At 46.0% G+C, this 24,161-nt stretch overlaps 2 protein-coding genes, 1 long non-coding RNA gene and 1 other non-coding gene across 5 annotated transcripts; 1 reads left to right on the forward strand and 3 right to left on the reverse strand.

The window, feature by feature from the left end:
• Positions 1-874: 874 nt before the first annotated feature.
• Pex11b (peroxisomal biogenesis factor 11 beta) lies at positions 875-9,837 on the reverse strand. The gene is made up of 4 exons (XM_075978069.1): positions 9,448-9,837; positions 8,412-8,527; positions 7,858-8,059; positions 875-1,552 (listed from the first exon to the last, which is right to left on the reverse strand). Exons 1-4 carry the CDS (start codon positions 9,501-9,503, stop codon positions 1,153-1,155), a joined length of 774 nt encoding a protein of 257 aa, XP_075834184.1. The 5' UTR covers positions 9,504-9,837; the 3' UTR covers positions 875-1,152.
• Positions 9,838-13,655: 3,818 nt separating this feature from the next.
• Positions 13,656-16,641, reverse strand: Rbm8a (RNA binding motif protein 8A). Of its 2 annotated transcripts, none has more exons than XM_075978070.1 (6): positions 16,521-16,641; positions 15,963-16,022; positions 15,769-15,846; positions 15,273-15,409; positions 14,845-14,981; positions 13,656-14,731 (listed from the first exon to the last, which is right to left on the reverse strand). In XM_075978070.1, the coding sequence occupies exons 1-6, from the start codon at positions 16,585-16,587 to the stop codon at positions 14,686-14,688; spliced, it is 525 nt and encodes a 174-aa protein (XP_075834185.1). In that variant the 5' UTR covers positions 16,588-16,641; the 3' UTR covers positions 13,656-14,685. The 2 variants fall into 2 exon arrangements, with proteins under 2 accessions (XP_075834185.1, XP_075834186.1); XM_075978071.1 differs by having other exon boundaries at positions 14,527-14,731; positions 15,769-15,843; positions 16,521-16,633.
• Positions 16,157-16,293, reverse strand: LOC142855189 (small nucleolar RNA SNORA2/SNORA34 family). The gene has a single exon (XR_012911452.1). It is a non-coding gene; the product is annotated as a small nucleolar RNA SNORA2/SNORA34 family (small nucleolar RNA).
• A 135-nt stretch (positions 16,642-16,776) lies between the features above and the next one.
• On the forward strand, positions 16,777-24,021 carry LOC142853320 (uncharacterized). The gene is made up of 3 exons (XR_012911198.1): positions 16,777-16,915; positions 21,422-21,588; positions 22,676-24,021. It is a non-coding gene; the product is annotated as an uncharacterized LOC142853320 (long non-coding RNA).
• Positions 24,022-24,161: the final 140 nt, after the last annotated feature.

A 24,161-nucleotide genomic window follows, 5' to 3' on the forward strand; every position in this document is an offset into this window, starting at 1 on the left:
AGTCTTGACTGTGAACAGGTGTGCTTTGTAGCACTGATATAATTACTTTGGTTTAAAATATCCCACCCCCAATTTAAGGAGGCTATAAATGTCTCAGGAATGGTAGAAACATCTTAGTACTTTTGATTGTCCACTACCTACTACTTTCCCCCAAGACTTAAATTTTCAATGAAAACCTGTAAGGATGTTAGTTGCCAGTGCCATGGAAACCCATCCATAGTCACAGAACCTGAGAGGCCAGACCAGATGTCAATGCGCAGCTGGACAGAGCGGCACACACCTGCTCTCCTACCTACTCAAAAGCCTGAGGCAAGAGAACTCAGACTTTCAGGCCAGCCTGGGTGTAACACATGAGACCCCCATCTTGAAAATGAATAAGTAAGTCAGTGAGCAAACCAATCTTTAATGTGCTGACCTGGAAGGCTTGCCTTCACTGTGGGCATGGACCACAGCTATTTACAGAGATTCATTGTACAGTATTTACAGTGAGAGGCCAGACACAGCATCAACCTGGACAGTTAAAGAAAGGGCAGAGCCAGGAGAGGAAGGAAACTCTAATATCAAAGTGTTAGCAGACACGGGAAGGTATGGAGGAGAGAAGGGTCAGTGCCAAATCAGGAAGGAGGCTGGTGAGGTAGACACAGGAGAGAAGTGTCAAATGGCCTTCGGTGCAGAGATATGAGGGAAGAGTCTGCTGGGACATGAAATGAAGCCTCGAAAATCATGGAGTGTGAAGGAAAAACACTATGCTCCATGCTGCTTCAGAAAAAGAATGCAATTAGCACTTTACCATTCAAAACATGTGCTTCTCCTACCAAGAAGGAATTCTGTTTAAGTGTTCAGATAGGGGACTAAGAAAGACAATTCTGCCGCATGGTGACAAATTCTTAACCAGACTCAAGGCAGATAAAAGGGAAGAGAGCAAAGAGATTTGGGCGATGACGGAGAAGCCCAAACGCCTCTCGAGGCATGCTGGAGTCTTTCCAGCGACATCGCCTCCCTGACCTCGTCTTTGGCAAGGTTCTCCCCTCATTCCTGAGTATCTGGATCTAACTTCAATTAAGGAGTCACGTTAGGATGAGGATGCCACATGGGGACAATCTAAAACTCCATCTCACCAATTGAGCTCCCTCCTTATCTTGTATCATAATGTCAGGGCTTGAGCCGTAGCCAGGGACAGATTAGGGTGAGAATAGACAGAATGGAGGATATGAGGCCACAAAGGCCCACAATCCCAGGGCCACAGCGCCAGAGGCCTAGTTTGTCCAGTGGGATAAAGAGGTCACAGGCATTTCTGAGCACATCCAGCAGAAGAGGGGGGTGACCTCGAAGGACACGTGCCAGGAGCAGGACCCGGAGCCGAAACTTCAGAGCTAGTTGTGGCAGGCACCCCCCTGGAGTCCCTGATCCTCCAGGTCCCCCAGTCTCAACTCCTCCTGGGACTCCAGAAACCTTCATTCGCCGGCCATAAGCTGAGGTCTCTTGCTCCATCAGTAAGCGGATCTCATAAGCATCGCGGCTCAGATTCATGATGAGGGAGAACAGGTAGTACCTGGGATGCATGGGCAGATGCATAGGTTAGGGCAGGCACGCAGTCTTTTCAGCCCACCCTACACAAACTGAAACCCTTTTCTCATGCACTGAGAAGGGATTCCACATCAGAATGTCAGAAGCCAATGCTATAACCCACCACTGGAGATGCCCACTCTGGAAACTGGTGAGACAGCTTAGTGGATAAGAGCATTTGCCAAGCCCCAAGATCTAAGTTCGATCCCCAGAACCCACATGGAAGATAGAACTGATGTCCTCAAGGTGTCCTCTGACTTCCACAGACACCAAGGCACACACATGCACGCACATATACAATATAAACAAATTATTTTTTTAAAGTTAAAAACTATGTCCTGCCTTAGAAGTAGGAATGTAGCTCACTAGTAAGAGTATTTGCCTTGCATGCATGAGTCCCTGAGTTCAGTCTCAGCAACACCAAGAAAAGAACTGTCCTTCCTTCTGGACAGTATGTTAGGTTCAATAAATCGATACAGAAAGACACATGGTCTCACTTACCTAACTCACCAGAGCACGGAATAAGACGGTGGTTGCTAGGATCGGAGGGTATGAGAAACAGGAGGACATGGCCGATGGGACAAACATTCAGTTCTACAAAGTACACAATTGTGTACATCTGACACAGCATGGCGACAATAGTTACACAACCGCATCACACACTTGATCTTGTTAAATGAGATCTCAGCTCAGGTGCTCTAATTAAGAAGATGTCACCATAAGGTTAGGATCATTTAAACAGTCATTTATTTTATGTATATGAGTGTTTCACCTGCATGTGTGTTTGTGCACCGTGTGCCTGTATGCCTGGCACCAAGAAGGCCAGAACAGGGTGTCAGATCCCCTGGAACTGGAATTACAGGTGGTTGTGAGCTGCCATGTGGGTGCTGGGAGCTCCCTCCGGTCCTGTCCTCTGGAAGAACAGTGTGGTGGTTTGAATAGGAATGGCCCCCATAGACTCATGTGTTTGAAAGTCTGGACCATAGGGAGTGGCAATATTAGGAAGTGTGGCCTTGCTGGAGTGGGTGTGACCTCACTGGAGGAAGTGTGTCACTGTGTATGTGGACTCTGAATGTCTCATCTATGCTCAAGCTACACTCAGCATAGACTCCTTCTGTACTCTCAGCTCCCTCTCCAGCACCATGTCCTGCCATGATGATAATGAACTAAAGCTCTAAAGCTGTAAGCCAGCCCCAGTTAAATGCTTTCCTTTATAAGAGTTGCCATGGTCACGGTGTCGCTTCACAGCAATAGAGCCCAACTGAGCCAGTGCTCTGACTGCTGTGCCATCTCTCCAGCCCATCATACGTATGTTAACAATCCTGAGTACGGGATCACATCATAATACACATATTCGAGACACCACACTGTATGCCTAAATACATACAGCTATACCCCAGAAATAATAAAGAAAAAAGAACTCTCCTACTATTCTATAATCAGTATGTGTTTATATGTAACTTAAGATCCTGGCTTAAAATTTGTGTCATGAAATCTGCCAAGATTAATTTCATTTTGAGACAATTCTTATAAACATAACACACTGAACTGCAGAGACAGCGGTGGTAATGGGCTCACCATGCAAGTGTGAGGACACAAGTTCAAATCCCCAGAACCTATGTAAATGCCAGAAGACATGACAATAGGGAATCTCTCAGAATAAGATGGCTAGTCGGACTAGCCTTGTACAGGTGAGCTCGGAGTCAACTGAAAGGCCTGCCACAATGAATAAGGTGGAGAAAGACAGACTTCTGAAGCCAAGCTTGGGCCTTGTATGCATACATGTGCTCAGGCATTCACATATATTTGTTACTACATATACACACATAAAATACACACATGAAACACATACACACTCAGGGGGAGGAAACACATTTAACTTGACCCTAATAATGCAAACAATTTTTATTATTGTTTTTTGTTTTTTTGAGACAGGGTGTCTCTGTAGTTTTAGAGCCTGTCCTGGAACTAGCTCTTGTAGACCAGGCTGGTCTCAAACTCACAGAGATCCGCCTGCCTCTGCCTCCCGAATGCTGGGATTAAAGGTGTGCGCCACCACCGCCCGGCATAATGCAAACTATTTTGAAAGAACAACTTTAGTTGTTCAAGAGATATATACAGCCCAAAATGGTGATGCATGCCTATAATCCCAACACTTAGGATCAGGAGTTCAAGGATAACCTGGGCTACATGAGACCCTGTTTTAAAAAAGGGAGAAGAGCCGGGCGGTGGTGGCGCACGCCTTTAATCCCAGCACTTGGGAGGCAGAGGCAGGCGGATCTCTGTGAGTTCGAGACCAGCCTGGTCTACAAGAGCTAGTTCCAGGACAGGCTCCAAAACCACAGAGAAACCCTGTCTCGGAAAAAAAAAAAAAAAGGGAGAAGAAAAAAGATTTACACATACTTTAGAGGATTTAAATGCAATCTTTAAGAGAAAAAAAAAAAGACCACCCCCCCAAAGGCCCAGAGATTAAGTGACTGCTAGAGATGTTAGATAATAAATTCCTTAAGCACAAAAATATACATTATTCACTATGTAAACTAGACATACCTCAAACTTACAGAGACCCCCTGCCTTTGTCTCCAAGTGCTGGAATTAAAGGCACACACCACCATACCCAGCCCAACCCAAAAGTCTTTTTTGTTTGTTTGTTTTTGCTTTTCAAGACAGGGTCTCACTGTATAGCCCTGCCTGTCTAGAAACTCACTCTGTAGATCAGGCTGGTCTCAAACTCATAGAAATCCACCTGCTTGTTCCCGAGAACTGGGATTAAAGGTGTGCGCCACCACACTTGGCACATTTTTGTTATGTTTTAAGGCAGGATTTGCTTTACTATGTAGTTCAGGCTGGCTATGAATTCTCCATCCTGCTTAAACCTTCCTAGTATTGGATTACAGGCATACATTAGCTAAGTCTTAAAGACAAAAGCCACAGTTTCTTTGTTCTTATGATGGCTCTGTGTGTGTGTGTGTGTGTGTGTGTGTGTGTGTGCGTGCGTGTTTGGTGTATAACAAGGTATACACATGCAGAGATCAGAGGTAGACTCGGATGTCTTCTACTGCTCTCCACCTTATATCTTGAGACAGGGTCTTTTACTAAACTTGGTGCTCTCCGGTTGGCTAGACTGGCTGGCTAGAAGAGACCCTGAGTCCTCCCGTCTCCACCTCCCAGCACTGGGGTCACAGGCCTGAGTCACTCCTGCAGGCTTATGTGGGTGCTGGGGACCCACACACTTGACTTAGACATCTCCACAGCCTGTGCTTTGCTTCTGATCTACTCTAGTAACAGTGATCTACACTCAATAAATTGTCCTAGTTTTAAACCTACCCTGAGAGGCTGGAGAGATGGACTGCTTCCAGAGGACTCAAGGCTGGTTTCGAGCACCTGTGTCAGGTGGCTCACAGCCCTGTAACTCCAGCTCCTGCAGGATCCAACATCTCTAGCACCTGTAGGCATCTGTACTCATACACACACATGCCAACACAAATACATACATAACTAAAATGAATATAAATAAATCTTTAAAAAGACTGTGGGATTTTCTGTTATCCCCTTGGGAAAAAAATTAAATGACGATTCTGTGTCCAAGCGTCAGCCGCAATCGCCTCTGGTCTTTTAACTGGTCTCTCTGTGGCCATTCTTGTCCCTACCTCAACCACTGAGCTTGATAAAGCTAGTAGCATGAGGGTAAATCACATCATCACATCTGCTCTTAAAATTATCCACTTGTTCTCTTCTCATCCAATTACAGTGAAACCTAGCGAGACAGCTCTACCCATGAGCTGCATCCCCCATAATCACTGTAACTGTGTGCACACGTGTGTGCATGTGTGTGTGCATGTGCATATGTAGGCACAGGTATGCTGTGGTATGGTGTGGAAGATGGAAGGCCCACTTGCAGGACTCAACTCTCTCACCATCAGGTTTACCCAGCAAGCACCTTTAACCTATTCAACCGTCTCACAGCATAATTAATTGTGTTGATAACTGACTCCCTACCTACACTGTCATGAGCCTTGGCTTCCTTTCTCTTTTTAAATGCACTTGTTTTATTTATTACCATGATGTGTAGCAGTATGTATGTGAGATGGGGCACAAGTGCAATGCGCACATATGGAAGTCACAGAGCAACTCTGTGGAGTGGGTCTTTTCTGCCACCTTTACCTGGGCCCCAGGGTCTGCTTGCTTATACTCACTGAGTCATCTCACCACAGACCTTAAGTTTCAAGGATCAGACGCTACATCTGTTTGGATTCTGCTTAATCTCCTGGCCCATAGTAAGAAACTAGGAAATATTTTTGGAAAAGCCAAACACAGTGGCGGTGGTGCGCACTCATGGAGTTCCAGCTACTAAGGTGGCTAAGGTAGGAGGATTGTCTGAACCTAGGAATTCTGCACCAGTCTCAGCAATGTACGAGACCCATCTCTTTCATGTGTGCAGATGCATGCATGCACATGTGTATGTGAAGCCTTGGAGACTCCTCAGGTACTGTCCACCTTGTTTTTTGTGACAGGGTTTCTCACTTGGCCTGAAACTTGCCCAATATTCCAGGCTGGCTGGCCAGAGAGCCTTAGGAATCCTCCTGATTTAACCTCCACATTGCTGGGATTACAAGAGCGTGTCACCATCCCTGGTCTGTGTGTGGGTGGGTGTGATTCTAGGGATCTAACTCAGGTTTTTTCATGCTTGTAGAGCTGTGTTATCTCAGCCTTGTAAGACCCCTATATCATGAAAGAAAAAGGGACTAGACATGGTATCACATGCCTGTAATCCTGTCCTAACTGGGGGTTGGGGGGCTTCAAGCAGGAGAATCCTGAGTTCAAGGCTAAATTAGGGCATATAGTGAGACCTATCTCAAAAACAACAACAAAGCAAAATTATAAAAAAGAACAAAACAAACAAATAACAACAATGAAAAAAAAACCCAAACAGGCAAAATGACTCAGCAGGGTAAGGGCTCTGTCAACAAATGTGATGGCCTGAGTTCAGCCTTGAGGTCCACATGGTGGAAGGAGAGAACCAACCTTTGCAATCCGTCCTCCACACACGGTGTGGCAATGCCACCTGCCCCCGCCCCTCACTTATACTAAATAAAATTCTTTAAAGGAAAAATGGAATATATGAGTAGGAAGGCAATGAGGGCAGACTATCTGTGGTTTAGATATAACTAAAGCAATACAATATTTGTCACCTCCAATCTCAGACACTTAGTATGGCACAGCAAATCTAACTTCTGGACGATATTGTAACTCTTTTATGGATTAAGATACAAATGAAGATTGGAAACCAAATGGTCGGTTAAGATAGATACTGGCGCACACCTTTAATTCCAGATCTTTGGAAGCAGAGTCAGGCAAACCTCTGTGAATTCAAAGCAGTAGTCTATACAGTGAGTCAACCAGGACTACGTAGTAAGACCCTGCCTCAAAAACAGACAAAAGAATGACTAATGTATAGTATATATATTATATATAATATATAGTCCTAGCATCCATGGGAGGATTAACTCCAGGATCCTGCACTCCACCCACCCAAATCCACAGCTGCTCAAATCCCTTAGATAAAATGGTATTGCATTTATATATAACCTACCCAATCTTCTGTATCCACCTCCAGATTGTTTATAATATCCAATACAATATATATGCAATATAAAGAAATGTTATATCTCTCTGTATAACTATACCGTCTAAGGAATAACAACACAAAACACTTTCACATGTTCCATTCAGATGCACCTTTCCCTTCGATGTTTTCTATCTGTAGTTGCTTGAATCAAAAGACGTGGAAATGATGGCTATGAAAAGCCAAGTGTATATCCTGACCTACTACTGTCTCATAAGTAGCAAGTTACGGGCCAGGGAGCCGGCTCGGGGGTGGGGGGGAGTGGGGGTGGGGGGGTGGGAGCATTGCCATGCCGGACCGATGGCCTGAGCTTGGCCCCTGGACCTCACAGTGGGAGGAGACAGTCTGTTGTCCTCTGACCTACAGATGTGTGCCGTGGTGCAGTTCCTCTCCTGCCATAATTCTCTTTTAAAACATATAGAACGATGACTTAGTAAAAGCACCTCTGCTCTTCCCAGAACCCACACGACAGCTCACACCATCTGCAATTCCAATGCTGGTGTCCTCATTTGGCTTCTGCCAGCAACAGGCACATAACTGGTGCACAGACATACACGCAGGCAAAACATCAATACACATAAAGTAAAATATTATAAATGTGCGTGCGTGCAAGCCACGTGGAATGGAGGCCACAAACAGTCTTATAGGAGAAAACCAAACCAAACCTGAATGAACGCTGCGCCCACTTTTCCTGGTCCACGCGGGGAGCGAGTCCGGACTTCCCAGCCCACAGAACATTGTCACAGGCAAAGTATAAGGCTCGGTTGAGATGACTAACTGTGATGCAGAATCTCAGGACAACGTCGGAGAGGTGCACAGCTCTTTTGGCTGACTCGAGCGCGTCTGCCGAGTTACCCAGGCGGAGCACTTGTGGAGAAGAACAGGGGAAAGCGAGGGATTTGAGGCAGAGGCGGAGATGGGGGCAGAAGAAAGAAAAAGGGTAATAGTTGAGCTAGCAGTAATAACGTACAATAAAAAAGTAAAAATAATTTGCTCTTTTTTAAACTTCAAATCACAGTTAAATCTTGTCCCAGTTTAGTTTTTACTTGCCCCATTGTCTCCAATCCATTATAAATAACTTTCTTATACCTGTTGTCTAATCTCAGTTGGAGGCATACAGAAGAGCCACTGACGGCAAACTGGCGGAAGGGGAAACACAGGAAGGAGAGGCATTGGGCCGATAGTTGGGAATGATAAAAGAAGGATTTGGTGCACTTACGCTTTCTTCCAAGACTCAGATGACCTTCCAGCTGTCGAATTTGCTTCTGTAACACAGGACTGGCCCCATGTCTCTGCAAAGCATGGCCGAGAAGGGAACAGGCATACTGGGCAGCCCTGGAGGGGAGGACAGGAAAATAAGGGGCAGGTCTCCCTAACCTCTCTGCCAAAAATGTCCTCCAGTAGGCTGGTGAGGCGGCTAAGAGCACTTGCTCTTGCAGAGGACCTGGTTCCATTCCCAGCACCCACATGGTGGCTCCCAACTGCCTGTAAGTCCAGCTCCAGGACATCCATCGCCCTCTTCTGACCTCTGCAGGCACCAGACACACACGTGTGCACAGACATACTTGTAGACAAAACATTCCGACAAATAATAATCAATCTGAAAACAAAAAACTCTTCCGGGGACATTTCCTCCTCCTTTTCACACGAATATTTTTCCGTTTCTCCTCAAGGCTGGGGAAGGGAACGACGTGAAGGGAAAATACAACCTATGAGAATGGGGGAACACTATTTGGAGCTAAGAGAGTAAGAGTTTCGAAAATGGTGAGGCCTAAAGGGGCCAGTAAGCAGCCGGGATCCATCACAGGCGTCCACACGCGAGTTTATATATGAAACACGACGGAGGGCGATCTAGTTGAAGGGCAGACTAGTCTTCGGGACAGGGGAACTAAGAGACTAAGCTCCTTGAACGGTACGGAACCCGAAGGAGAGCCGAGACAGCGCGGCTGCTAGGTGACAGCCGGGGAGAGGACGCAGAACCGGGAGGATCGCCCCTCATGCCTCCACAGCAGTGAGGAAACTTGCTTTGTGGACACGGTAACCCTGGGCGGCCTCCCCGCTGGCCCACTCATGCCTCAATTTCCCCATCTTTCCCGTGAGCAGGAAAGAATCATGTCACAACCGGCTGCAGAGTGCGCCTCCCGGGCCGCGCGGGCCCCCGTAGCCAGAGCTGACCCTTAGGGACCCCGTAGCGCGCCCGTCGCCTCGCGGGAACCTGCTCTGCCCTCCCGCCCGCGCTCCTCCGTCGGCCGCACCTACACAGCCGCTCCCGGGCTTGGCTCTGAGCACTGAAGCGGACCCAGGCGTCCATGACAGCGGCAGCCCGGGCCCACGGCTCCGCGGCCCGCCTGCTTCCAGCCCCTAGTCACGCCTCCCGGGCGGGCAACGGGGCTTCGCGAGGGACAAACGGCGGCAGGAAAGCCAACCCAGCCGGAGCCGGCCCTGGGGCGGAATCTCAGGACGCGCAGCGAAATCGTGGGTGCATTTCCGGCCGAGACGGTCTCCAGCCTCTAAGCACGCCCCCACGAGCTCCCGGCTTTAAAGTCTCCGCAGCAAGGGGCGGGGCCTGCGGGAGCCCGGGGCGCTGTAGGATGCCCGCCCGGGCGTGTACCCTCCAGCCCTGTCCAGCTGGGCGCTGAAGAACCCTGGGCAGCAAAAGCCTGTAGCCCAGACTAACTGTCCAAGGGAAGGAGGGTGTGATGAGATCCCGCTTGGCAACCTCCTCCCGGTTAGGTGTAGAGTTCAGGGGCAGAACTAAGTGGACGAAATTCACAGGCCTAGGCACACCTTCAGGGTCAGCAGTGGTGAAGGACCGTCTGGGCGAAATGGGGAGTGGAAGTAGGTCAGAGATGCCCACCTTCTTAGGGGTAGCCCGGCCCGAAGGGGAGTGACCATTGTGCTCTGCTTTACTGTAAGACATCTGACCGTGGTCAGTGGCACCACAGTAACCCAGCCCAATTGTTGACTCATTTAACCGTTGCCAATTTAACGGCCATTTCTGCGGTTATGCCCCAGATGCTACCCGGAACATTCTTGTTCAGTATCTAGTTGAAGACGTCGCATGTTAGGCACCCATGCTTCTCAAAACTAATTGCTATGTGGGTAACTTTGCTGCCACAAAGCCGTACTCAGTCGACCGGCTTTAAGCCAGCGCTCAAGTGGAAGGCGTGAACAGGCATAAATGAGATGTACAGGGGAAATCTGGTTTCTCCCTAGCCTTAGGTGAGTTGTCAGGGTTGCAGACTGGGCTGAACAGGAATTTGGTTACAGTAGGTGCCTGGGAAGTTGCTGCATTGCATGCTCTGCGGGCCACTAGCCATGGATCCTCAGGGAGGAAGCCTTTGCTATCTCCTGAGAAGATCACTTACAAGCTAGAGAACTATATTTTGCTGGATGGATGGCAAATCCCTGTAGTCCCGACACTTAGGAGGCAGAGGCAGACCAATGAAAGTTTAAAGCCATCTTAATTTATCTACAGAGCTCCAGTCAGTCCAGCCTGATTTTAAGTGAAGGGGTGCTAGCTTGGTGGTTAAGAGTGCTTACTGCTCTTGCCACGCATCAGGGTTTAATTCCCAGCATGCACATGGCTGCTCACAACTGTCTCTTAACTCCAGTTCCAGGAGATCTGATGCTTTCTTCTGGCCTCCATGGCACCAGGAATACACATGGTTCACATTATGTACACTTCAGGCTGATAGTCATACATGCAAAATACATTTAAAATATCCATCTGTCTCTCTTCCCTCAGGCTGGCTTTGTGGGGTTTGATTTCCACCTCAAATACTGGTACAGGAAAACTTCAGGACAGAAAAAAAACATTTTACAAGTCTATTAACAATAAAGTCAATGGGCATAGTAGCACACACCTTTAATCTCGAGAAGCAGAGGCAGGTGGAGTTCAAGGCCAACCTGGTCTACACGGCAGGTTTCAGTACAGACAGGGCTACACAAAGAAACCCTGTCTCCCAAAAATAAATAAATAAAATAAATAAAAGAGAAGAATGTGAAGTCTGGCTAGAGTCGACTCAAAGAGCACTTGTTTTTGAAGATGAGCTGGGTTCAATTCCCAACACACACACAATGGCTCACAACCACCTGTAACTCCAGTTCCAGGGGCTCTATCACATCCTCTAACCTCAGTAGATAGCAGGGATGCACATGGAACACAAACATGTAAAGCACAATACCATACACATAATTTTTTTTAAGCCTGGAGTTTTAGGTTAAACTTTGCGGTTTTCACTCCATTCAAGAAATAATGTCCATTAGCTCTGATAGATGCTAAAGGTACTTAACAGCAACTTCCTGTCTGCTATGCCCAGCCACATTGAGTGAAGAGTGAAATGTGTATCTAACCCACTCTTGAAGTCCAAGAGACCTTGAGGTAAAATTTGACCCCTGAAAAACAGAAAGGTGTTAAAACAAGTAAACGTGGGCTCAGAAGTTACTTCTAAAGCGGAGGACTAGAAAATGGATAATGATAATGTGCAGAGAGGAAAGGTGGGCTAGGTCAAAGTTCGTATCCTAAAGAGACACACTAGAAGGTGGAGAGTGACATTTCCAGAGTGTGATTTTTACTCTAACTTTCTAGCTATTAAAATTAGTTAGGCATTGTTGTAATCCTGTAATCCCAGCACTCTGGAGACAGCAGCAGGAGGATCACAATTTCATGGCCGGCTTAGTCTGTCATGAGTTTCAGGTTAACCAGGGTGGTATAGCAAGACCATCCTTAAAAAGATTTAATCCTCAAATCATAAAGTATCAGAAATTTAACACAAGCCTGACTAACTGGTCTGCACCTGTTACCTCAACAACCCAGCACTGGAGGAGAATGCAGTAACATAGCCGAGGTCCAGGCTAGCCTGATCTAGTTAGTTTTAAGACCTTGCCTAAAAAGCAGTAGCAACCTCAGCAAAAGCCTGCCTATAGGTCTGAGGCAGAAAAATAATTTTTTTTTACAATGTTACAAACAGGATCTCCATCACCCATCACTAAAAAGACACCTAGGGCTGGAGTTGGCTTAGTGGTCAAGAGCAGTGGAGTTATAAGAATTCATTCCCCCAATAGCCTTGTGTGCTACCTGAGGACTGAGAAGCTGGAGGGGAAAGCACACAGGCCCACTTGCTCTGGCTGGTGCTGGGCATGGTCAGAGACCTAAACTGTGGAGAGGCGGCACAGGATCAGTGGCTGCTTCAGCCGTACTCTGTGATTTTGTCCATTTCACTGCACCACTTGGTAAACCAGTTTTTATACCTTTGTGAGTTCAGGCTTCACACTGGCTACTCTTCAGAGGACATAAATTCAATCTGGGTACCCACACGGCAGCTCACAACCATCTCTAACTCCAGTCCCAGAGGAGCTGGGGCCCTGGGCCCTGTTCTGACTTGCTCAGGCAACAGGCACACATATGCTGTACAAACATATGGAGACAAAACAAAACACTCATAATTAATAACTAAATATTAAATTAAAAAAATTGTCGGGTGGTGGCAGCACATGCCTTAAATCCTGGCATTCAAGAGGCAGAGGCAGATGGATCTCTGAGTTCAGGGTCAGCCTGGTCTATAGAGCGAGTTCAAGGACAGGCTCCAAAGCTACACAGAGAAACTGTCTTGAAAAACCAAAACCCTATTGGGACACCTGGCATACATCCAGACACACATAAATAAAGAATGGAATTAGGAAGGGTAAGAAATTGTTTCTGTATGTTCAAGTTTCAAAGTCATAGTAGCTACAGTACATGGTAAAGTTCTGTAGGAGAAATGACAGAAGGCCACACAATTCCCTTTCCTCCTCCTCCTGAGACAAGACCTCATAGAACCCAGACTGACCTGCCAACAGGCTATGTAGCTGAGTGAGGATGAACTGAACTTCTGATTATTCAACCTTCACCTCCTAAATTAGTGCTAAGATTATAGGCAGAAGGCACCATGTCATTTTTTTTTTTTTTTTGATTTTCAAGACAGAATTTCTCTGCATAGCAGCTCTGGCTATCCAAGTCCTCCTGCCTCTGCTTTCAGAGTGCTGGGATTAAATGCATGTGCTACCACGCCCATCCCATGTCCATTTTGTGGTTTTGGTGAACAAAACCCAGTGTTTATGCATAGTAGACAGGCATTCTACCAACTGAACCACACCCCTACCCCTCTGAGCTACTTTTATATTTCTCAAACAAAACAAAAAGAACATCCAGTTAATAGAAGATTTTCCCAAATAATTCAGAATAGCCAAATCATATCCAAATAGTTCAGCTAATGTCTTTCTGGCAGATACAATTTTCCCAAAGTCCTTCATGCTTGCTCAATTCACCCTCTCAACTACTTCAGAATATCTAGTTTTTAACTAATAGTTATTCGATATTTATTACCAGAAAGAGCCAAGGCACCCAACCCTGCAAATCTAAGGTATTTTTTTAAACAATCCAAACACCCAGCAATTTACCAAACAAAAGGGAAGGGCATCATCTGAAAAAATGTTGTTTAATATTTGCCATTATGCACTGAGGAGACAGAAACAGGAGTATCTTAAGTCTGAGGCCAATGTGACCACATAGTGACCCACACAGACTTTAAAACAACAACAAAAATTCCACAAAGGTATTATACACATATCAAAAAATTATTTCAACTAAAAACTATGTTAAGGGACAGCTATATTAATTTTTGTTTTGTTTTTCTAGACAGGGTTTCTTTGTGTAGCCCTAGCTGTCCTGAAAGTCACTCTGTAGACCAGGCTGGCCTCGAACTCAAAAATCCCTCTGCCTCCCGAATGCTGGGGTTAAAGGTGTATGCCACCAATGACAGGCTGCAGTGTCCTTTTTAGAAGCACACTGTTACACAGTACTCAATCGTGTTTTTTTTTTTTTTGCGTTGTAGGATCTAACAAACTTCATGTTCAGCACCATATAAGGCAGAGCAAGCTGAGCACACTCAAAAGCCCCATGTTTTAATTATAGGGACCACATAAACTGGGTACGGGGCCCAAGCCTGAAATTTTAGCACCTGGGAGACAGAGGCAAAGGAATCAGAAGTTCAAGGTCATCCTCGGCTACACGGTGATGTATACATCCTGGAATACACAAGACTCTGTCTGACAGAGAAGCACTAATATCTGCTCGTAAGAGTAAATAAGAATCACTCCTTAATGCCATAAAAAAAAATTAAAAAAATTCTCACTACCCTTGCTCCCTTGTCTTCAAAGAAGAACTGAGCAGTCTGTACCTGAGCCTCTCTAGAAACTCAGCGTTCCCTCCAGACAGGAGCATCTTCTCGGTGACCCAGAGGCCTATGGCAAACAGCTCATCAGTCTTCAGAACAGCAAAGTGTGTTTAAATGTAGGAAACAAAATGGAACATTTATTTTTTTAACTCAAAGCAATACTAAGAAGATTAGGTAAGAAATTAAATATAAACACAAGTTCTACCCTGGCCCTATTTATGCAAGGCAGTATAACCAAATGGTCTGGTGGAGACCACCTGGGGAACCGAGGATCTATCAACGACGTCTCCGGTCTGGACTCCTGCTTCGTCTTCGGCCACCTCTAAGAAAAACGAAAAAGAAGGGGAAATCCATCAGAGGGACAATACAAAAATCCTTATTTATCTTGCTCACGTTCCCTACACCAACATAAATATTTACCCCCCTCCATTTTACCTCCTCTTGCCCTTTGGTGGACCCCGAACAAAACACCAGTCAACACTGATTGGCTGTCCCATCAAATCTTGACCATTGAGTCCCTCCATGGCAGCCTGAGCTTCTTTGTATGTTTCATACTCAACTAGAGTATATCCCTGGGGAAAATATAGAAGTGTCAAAAGTATACTTCACCAACTGTCAAGTACCCTCTTCCTTAAAGCTGATCTGCATACTTAACCGGAAAAATTTACCAGGTCTATACAGCAAAAAGTACATCATACATCCCCATTATACATGTAACCTACCCGTTTTGTTTGTCTCTTTCTTGTGGGTAACAAAGTCAATTTCCAAGTCATTTCACTTAATCCCTGTTCTTGGTCAACCACAGCAAATACAAACTAAACAATGTAGCTAAGAGTTATGAGTGAAGGAAGCAAAAAATCCACCTTCAAGTATCCGGTGCGCCTGTCCAAGTTAAGGTGGATGTTTTTTATCTCCCCATACTCAGCGAATTTGTCATGGATATCTTCCTCGGTGGCTTCTTCGTGGACTCCGGTGACAAAGAGAATCCAGCCTTCAACAGCTGTTGGGTAAGGGAAGGTGTTGTATGAGCACGTAAGAAAAAACTCAGGAGGCAGAGGCAGGCAGATCTGGGAGTTCTGGGACGGAGCAGCTTCCAGGTCAGCTAGGGCTACCAAGTGAGACTCTGTATCAAAAACCTAAAAAAGTCTGGACATGGTGGCACGGGCCTTTAATCCCAGCACTCCTGGAGGCAGAGGGAGGTAGAGCTCTGAGAGTTGGAGGCCAACCTGATCTAAAAAGAGTTGTGGGTCAGCCAGGGCTGTTGACAGAGAAAAAGAGAGAGAAAGGGAGAGAGAGACTGGCTAAACTTTATTCCCATTTAAGTGCCAATACAGACTCCCAGAAGTCCTGTTTACTCACAGCGCTGGGGTCCAGGTTCATCGCCATCCTGCTCCACGCTGTCATAATCCTCTCGCATCCGCGCTCGGGACCCCTCTTCTAAAAGAACACATACCAGATCACCGAAAACTGTCCTTCGTATATATGTGCTCCCCCCGGACCCGTACTTCTCCCTTCTCCCTATTAGACCACTCTACCCTGTTACCCACACTCACCGGAGCCAAAGCCGCGGCCCTTCCGTTTCTTCGCTTTTTCTTTTAGTTTATGGATGCTCTCTAGAGTTCCGGATTCGAAAATAAGGAGCAACAAAAAATAAGAGTCATTTTTTTTCCTTTTTTTCCCCAGATGTTTTTTGTAGACCAGGCTGGTCTCGAACTCACAGAGATCCGCCTGCCTCTGCCTCCCGCCCAGATGTTTCTTTCTAATGAATTGACCATAACATTTTAAATTTTCTGAAATGGCCAACAGACCATAGAAAGACATTTATTTAGGCACCTGCTTGAAACCAACAGCTTCAGCAAACTGATGGCCTTGATTCAGGGCCAATATAAGAGTCATTTTTAAAAACCTGTCTCGTTCCCAAGACTATCTGGAAGCATAAAACAGGGACTCCAGCTTCAGTCCCTTCCCGGTTCCACCCCTAATTCCTTCCCGAGGGGGCGGAGTCTCTCTAGTGGAGACCCAGTTCACCGGCATGCACCCCAGAAGTTCCTCCTATTGCATTCTTCTCTCGCTCCTTCCCCTCTTCCCGCAGCCGCCTCCACTCTCCTCACCGTCCCCATCCTCATCCATGGCGAAATCCTCGCCCCCGGCCTCGTGAAGATCCAGTACGTCCGCCATCTTGCTTCTCTCGGAGCTCTCGTCCGTGCCGCTAGGAGCGAGGCACCTCGGGAAACTGTCGCAGAGGAGAAACGTCACCAGTCAGGCTAGCCAATCAGAGATTGGCTCCAAATCCTGCCCTCGGTGTGGTGGCGGAAAACGTCACCAGTCAGGCTAGCCAATCAGAGATTGACCACAAGCCCCGCCCTCGGCGTGGCGAAAAGTCTCAAATGTAGGCGGACCTAATTTAAACTGGAGCTAGAAACCTGTTGTGGCTGCGCGCTTTTAATCCCAGCACTCGGGAACACGGGTGGATCACTTTGAGTTCAGAGCCATCTCAATCTACGTGGTGAGTTCCAGGCCAGTCAAGGCCTCATAATTTGGCGTGTTTTGTTTTGTGACAGTCTCCTTGTAGCTCTGGCTGGCCTCGAAGTCATAGAGATCCACCAGCTCCCGACTTCCACGTACTGGGATTAAAGGCGTGCGCCACCACGCCAAGCTCTAAGGCTACAGGATGAGACCCTATTTCAAAAAATATAATAAAGTCAAAGAAAATGGTGCCGGAAGTGCTCCTACAGCTATCTTGAGCAGGTTGTGAGCGCTTCCGCTTTGGGACAAATTCAATGGCTTTCTCCTAAAACCTTCAACTAATAAGAGATCCTTATAAAACCGTGTTGATTTCCTTATTAAAGGCTTACTTTCCTTCCCCCCATTACATACTAGAAAATGGCAGTTGAATTAAATTTTTGTTTTTAATCTTAAACAGCGAGGCATCTTAAAATCTTAAAACGTCCCAGCAGGAAAAGACTGTTGCTGCCAAGTCTGACATCCTGGGTTCAATCCCAGGCAACCAAAAGGTGGAAGGAAAGAAACGACTTTTGCAAGGTGACCTCCTAATGCCTGCCTTCATGCAAGATGTAAACACACGCATATATACAAATAAGTAAATGTTGTTAGGACTAAAAGGTAATTTAAAGCATATATATCCTAGTTGAAGAAGCAATCCAATCTTCACAGGAAGCATTAAAAAATAAATAAGTTGGGGGTTGGAGAGTTAGATAGCTCAGAAGTTAAGAGCACTGACTGTCCTTTGAGAGGTCCTGAGTTCATTCCCAGCAACACATGTTGGCTCAAAACCCGTAATGAGATCTGGTACCCTCTTCTGGCTTGCAAGGACACATACAGACAGAACACTGTATACATAATAAATAAATCTTAAAAATAAATAAATAAGTTAAATCAACATTACCTGCTCAAAAACTGTCGCTGGTACAGAATTTTAGGAAAACTAGTAGACCAGCCATGCCTTTACATGCCTTTAATCCCAGCACTTGGGAAGCTGAGGCAGGTAGCCTGGGATTAAAAAAAGAGAGAGAGAGAGAAAGAAGAGAAGAAAAGAAAAAGAAGAACACTAAGAAAACAAATGAAGACAGTTGGAATTTGATTGGCCAGGCAGATAGCAAATTTTTGTTGTTTTAAGAGTCTCACTGTAGACCAAGGCTGACCTCAAATACACAGAGATCTGTCTGCTTCAGCCTCTGAGGTGGTGGGACCCAGCTTCAGTTTTTTTTTCTTTTTTTTTTTTAAGGTAAGTCTTGTAGAGCTAAGAATGTTGCTTAATTGATAAATGTATTACAGTAGTATTTATGAAACCCTCGGTTTCATCACCAGCATGGCACAAGCCAAAGACAGACAAGAAGGGAAGGAGGCATCAGAGCCCTCAAAACAGCAGCTTTACCATCCTTGAAGGTAGTATGCTGAATTAGTCAGGGTTCTCTAGAGTCACAGAACTTACAGAATGACTCTCTCTCTCTCTCTCTCTCTCTCTCTCTCTCACACACACACACACACACACATGCACACACACACACACATATATTGGAATGACTTTATAGGCTGCAGTTCAACAATGGCCAGTTAGGAAAGTCCAAGAATCACGGAGCTGCTCAGTCCCATGAGGCTGGCCGTCTCAGCTGGTCTGCTGGGATCTTGAGAAGGAATGGATGGGCGACAGGTGAGGGCAAGCAGATGAAGAACAGCCTTCCTTCCCCCACTGTCCTCATACAGGCTTCCAGCAGATGGCGTGGCCCAGGTTAAAGGTGCACCTGCCTTCCTGCCTCGAGATCTAGATCAAAGTCACATTGTCTTCCTGCCTCAAGATCCAGATCACAAGTGTGCCCTGCATTTCTGGACTGTAGTTCATTCCAGAGACAGTCAAGCCGACAACCAGGAAGAGCCATCACATATGGGTATTTTCGTTTTTGTTTAGTTTGAGGCAGGGTCTCCCTGTGTAGACCAGGCTATCTTATTGATCCTTCCCTACACTTGCTCTTACCTATGGTGTACTCTTTCTCATCTCAGGATTTTGCAGCTTTGGTCCCCAGGGCAGGGATGTAGCTAGGTGGTAGAGCACTTGGCCTGCTTTCATGCTGATGCTGTTCCTCCAGGTTTTTGGCATGGATGGCCCAGCCTCATCCTTTAGGGGTCAATACTCTCACTGAAGGCGTTTTTATTACCCTCCTTTCCCGTTTCTTTCCTTCTTAGAATTGATTAAAGGATGTTCAGTTGCCTTGTCTTGTTTTTAACTTGTTTATCAACTGCCCCTCCCATTATGGTGTAATTTATGAAGTAAAGATGCTTCTTTCTAATTATCTCTAAAACTGGTGCCCGCTGCCCTGTCCCATGGTAAAGAAGAAAAGAGTGAATTTTAAAATGAAAAGGAATTCTGTATGCTTAAAGCTGTGAGACTGGGAAATAAATCTGTAAATGGCAGCTTACGATCATATTGCCATGCTAAAGGTTTGTGTAGTTTAATCCTAAATAAGAAATTTCTTTTCAGATATCTTGAGTGTTCGTGATTTTTTTTTAAAAAGATTTATTTATTTAAGGCAAGTCTCACAAGTCCTAACTGGCCTTGAACTCAAGATGGTCTAGGCTGGCCTTGAAACCAAAAAGATCTGTGTGCCCCCGCACAAGCCACCTCAGCCTGCCTTGTTAGTATCTGGGTGGTGGTGGAACCTGAGTACAGTGGCCTGAAGAGGCCAAAAGAGGGTATCAGAGCTGGCATTTCAGGCTGCTGTGAACTTCCCATTGCGGGTGCAAGGAACCCAACTCAGGTCCTCTACAGGAGCAGCAAGGGTTCGTAACCTCTGAGCAGTCTTTCCTCTAGTGGAAACCCCCCACCATAGCTTCTAAATTATTTTTTGCTTGGCATTTTTTTCTTAAACAAAATTTTAAAACATAAATTTACTCTAAAGGGACATTTAATCACAGTACTGTAAATAGAAAAGCAAGATTTTCTACAGTAAATTTGCACAAAAATATAATGTAAAAAGTGTTTTGCAGGGCTGGAGAGATGGCTCAGAGGTTAAGAGCATTGCCTGCTCTTCCAAAGGTCCTGAGTTCAATTCCCAGCAACAACATGGTGGCTCACAACCATCTGTAATGGGGTCTGGTGCCCTCTTCTGGCCTGCAGACATACACACAGGCAGAATATTGTATACATAATAAATAAATAAATAAAATATTTTTTAAAAAATGTTTTGCAAGCTGGGTGGTGGTGGCGCACGCCTTTAATCCCAGCACTCGGGAGGCATAAGCAGGTGGATCTCTGAAACCCTGTCTCTAAAAAAGAAAAAAAGAAAAGAAAAAAAAAGTGTTTTCCCTATCTCGCACAATGCCTGTACCCCCAGCTCTCAGAGGCAGGAGGCTCAGAAGTTCAAAGTCAACCTCCAGTATACCAAGAGCTCAAGACCAGTTTGGAATACCTGAGAATGTGGGGTTTTGTTGTTATTATTGTTTTTAATGTGTTGGTTCATCTACCACTAAAGTCATCTCAGCTGACGCCAAGGGCTTGTTGAAGAAGACAATGCTGAATCTTTATGGAATAAGCAATTCAACCCCAATGAGAGTGGGAGAGAGGAGATGTCCGCAGTGGACTGAAGCCAGCGTAGCTCCTGGAAGCCTTCCATCCAGGGCCAGTTTGTGCTTTCATTTTATACTCTAAAACCACAAATGGGGCAGGCAAGCAAGCGAGGCTTCACAGAAGTGCACAGGCAGTCAGCAGGTTGTTATGGGCAACGACCCACTGTTTGGGCTGTTTATCCAGGTCATTCAGTTCAGGTAGCAAGTGAGTCATGATTGGCAAATAGGTAGTACAAGCAGTACTGTAATCAAGCCACTGCTTTTTCCTACCTCAGTCCACCTCAGGCTCACGTGTAAAGCTCTGGGCAGTGCTGTTACAGGCAAAGGCAGCTGAGACAGTTTGGAGAAGAAGAGCAGGCGTGCAAAGGTCAGTTAGGGAGCCATGGCAGTGGTCCAGCGCAGATGTGAGGAAGGACGGAATGAAGCAGGAAACACGAACAAACCAGATTGGAATTCATATAGAATGCAAACTCTGTATGCAGTGACTAACGGGATGGTGATGGGGAAGAGCTGAGGAGAGACCTTAAATAACCAGGTGAAGGGCGATTCTGTAATTGATGTAGGACGTCAAGGAGGAGCAAGTGGAGAAGCAGGTTTCATCATGGATATCTGAGTTCACAATGTTTCTGTCATGTCTGGATGGTGATGGCCAGTATGTAGTATATAAAAACTCCAAACAAGTTGAGATGGAAGAAATGTATTTGAGAATCATACATATAACGTTTAATAGCCATAGCGAGAATGAGCTTGAGAAAGGGCCATGGACAAAATCCGGGCCCCTTGACTATTTGGAGGAGAGCAACTGCCTTCTCTCGGCAGTATGTCAGCCTCAAAGCCTTTGTCAGTTTATGTGTGGGTGCAAGAGGCCATGTTGGAGCTCTGATAACTGCCTGTCATTCTGGCAGGAGGTGACACATGCTTGTAATTCCAGATTCTGACTGCAGAGGCAGAAGGGTTGTTGCAAATTTGAAGCCATCCTGATCTACATAGCAAGTTCCAGGCCATCCCTGGCTCTACAGTAAGACCCTGTCTCGAAAAACCAAACAGAAAAAAACAGTAATCAGGCTGAGTGGCACATGGCACTGATCTCATTGCTTGGTAAGTAGAGGTAGGAGGATGAAGTATTCAGGGCTAGCTTTAGATGCACAGCAAGTTGGAAGCCACACGAGATCCTATCACAGGAGAAAAAAAAAAGTCATTCTGGCTTACTAGACAAAAACCCATTTTTAATTGTGTAAAATTTTACATATAAAATACATAGAAAGTACCAAAAAGATAACTAAAATCTTCAACATCAAAAGTGGATAGAACAAATTTTCTCATATTCTTTGGAGTCTTGGGTTTTTGAGAAAAATAAATCCAGGAGGTGCAAGGACAATTCTTCCCCAAGTGCATACCCCTTAACACATTTACACAAAGAACGGCGCACAGGAGAAGTGGGCAGGTTCGTGACTTCTGGGTTATAGATACCAATTTAAGACAGGTGCACCGACCATGTAATATGGGAGCCTCTGTTCCGACCCAGTCCGCTTTGTGAAATAAAGAGGCAGGGCTAGAGGAATGGAGGAACCCTTTTCTAAGCACGGATACCGTTGTCCCTGGGCTCACGACCTGATCCCATGTGTCCTTGTCACAAAGATGATTTCAAAAGCAAGAAAGCTGCTTTTCACCTTGCTCCTGCCAAGTGAGCTGTGATCTAATCTACTCCCTCCCCTCTTCCCCCCAAATCTCCCACTCTCCCCCCACCACCCTTTCAGCAGCAGAAATTAAACTCAGGCTCCACAAGCCCATCCAACCCTGCTGCTAAGCTATTCCCCAGCCCTGTTTTTACTTCATATTTTTGAGACAGTCTTGCTAAGCTACCCAGGTTGCCTCTGAACTCATTCTAGCTGGGATGTACCTTGAGTTTCTAATCTTCCTGCCTTATCCTCTAGAGTAACTGGGACTACAGACCTGCATCACCAGGCCCAGTTCCTAATCTAAAAACAAATTGCAACTGTTAAATGGGAAGTCAGATTATAGTAGCATTAAAATGATAGAAAGTGAACAATAATACAGTGTAGCGGAGATCACGGAAACAAGGGAAACAGCTTACTCCGTGAACGTCTCCGAAAGCACCGAGCTCTGCCTTCAGGACATCTCTCTCTGCACACACAAGTACCTTGTTCTCTTTCCTCTCCTGCAGGCGCTCAAGGTTCCACTTAGGAAGAACCATGTTCTCATCCAAGTTTCATCAACTCACGTTCTCACAGGCAGTATGGAGGGAAAGGAGGAAGACACAGGAAATGAGAATCTAAGAGTAAACAGCACAACTCGGTGGGCCTGAGAGGAACATGGTTCTCACGACACAGACCAGAGACAGTTTCTAAAGAGCAGAACACTTCTTCCAACTATTGAAGGAAGGGTTAAGGCAGGTGAGGTGGTACTCCATTGTAATCTCAGCACTGGGGAGGTGGGTGCAGGAGGCTCAGGAGTTCAAGGTCATTCTCAGCTGCAAGGAGAGTTTGAGGCTAGCCTGGGCTACATAAACAAAATGAAATGGGAAGAGGAAGTGTGTGTGTGTGTGTGTGTGTGTGTGTGTGTGTGTGTGTGTGTGTAGCCTTACCACATATGATGGCAGAGAGAAGAGGCACAGAATGGTAAAGGTAAGCAGCCGAAACCCTAGGCTTCTCTTACAGCAGAAAGCGCTTGGCTGGAAGGTAGCAATAAGGCCAGAAGAGTTTAGGGACTGGTGTCCTGTGTTGTGTGTGTGTGTGTGTGTCCCCTCCCACTCCATAGGAACTGGGTTTAGAATTCTCTTCTTTTTGAGCATTTTTCTCAGGAGTGACTTCAAAATAAAAGCCAAGCCAGGCATGGTGACACATGTCCATGACCTCGGCAGGAATACTGCCACACGTATGAAGCTCTCCTAGTCTACAGAAGGAGTTCCAGGCCAGCCAGGGCTACTTACTTAGTGAGATGTCTCACAAAACAAAAAGAAGCCAGATTGCCTGTTCCTTCTGGATAAGGTAGGGAAGCCCCCAAACGAAGGAGCATTTGGAGGCAAGGAAGGAGGAAAGAGAGCAGGAGGAGATCGTCAGAATTCCACCTCGAGCCAGAGCTCACCCTCACCCTGTTTCAGTGTGGAGGAAGCAAACATGGGTGAGGGTGGAGCACATACTCCTGTCCGACCGTTGTCTCATATGTACAAGAGGGGTTTGAGACAGGGTTTTACACCCTGGAGCCCACGCTGACCTGGAACTCTCTGTGTAGTCCAGGCTGGCCTCCTTCCCAGACTGCCGAGTGCAGAGGTGACGGCTACAGTCATCACACTCACGTCGGATTGCTTTGTTTTTGGTTTTGGCTTTTTGAGACAGGGTTTCTCTATGTAGCCTTGGCTGTTCTGGAACTTGTTCTGTAGACCAGGTTGGCCTCAGACTCACAGAGATCCACCTGTCTCTGCCTCCCAAGTGCTGCCATTAAAAGTGTGAGCCACCACCTGGCGGGCTGGCTGCTTTTTTAAGAAAAAGAGACATGGACACTTAATCAAGTGTACCGTGCTACAGGAATGACTCTTATACTTCATCTGAAGGTGCAGGAGCCAACGAAGCTCTCAACTGGAACAGTGATACTCCAAAGGTAGCTACGTCCCCAAATAGGGAGTTAGAAAAGGGATCTCAGCAAACAGGAAT

The sequence above is a fragment of the Microtus pennsylvanicus genome, chromosome 7, assembly GCF_037038515.1.
Source record: "Microtus pennsylvanicus isolate mMicPen1 chromosome 7, mMicPen1.hap1, whole genome shotgun sequence".
Classification (NCBI taxonomy): Eukaryota; Metazoa; Chordata; class Mammalia; order Rodentia; family Cricetidae; genus Microtus; species Microtus pennsylvanicus.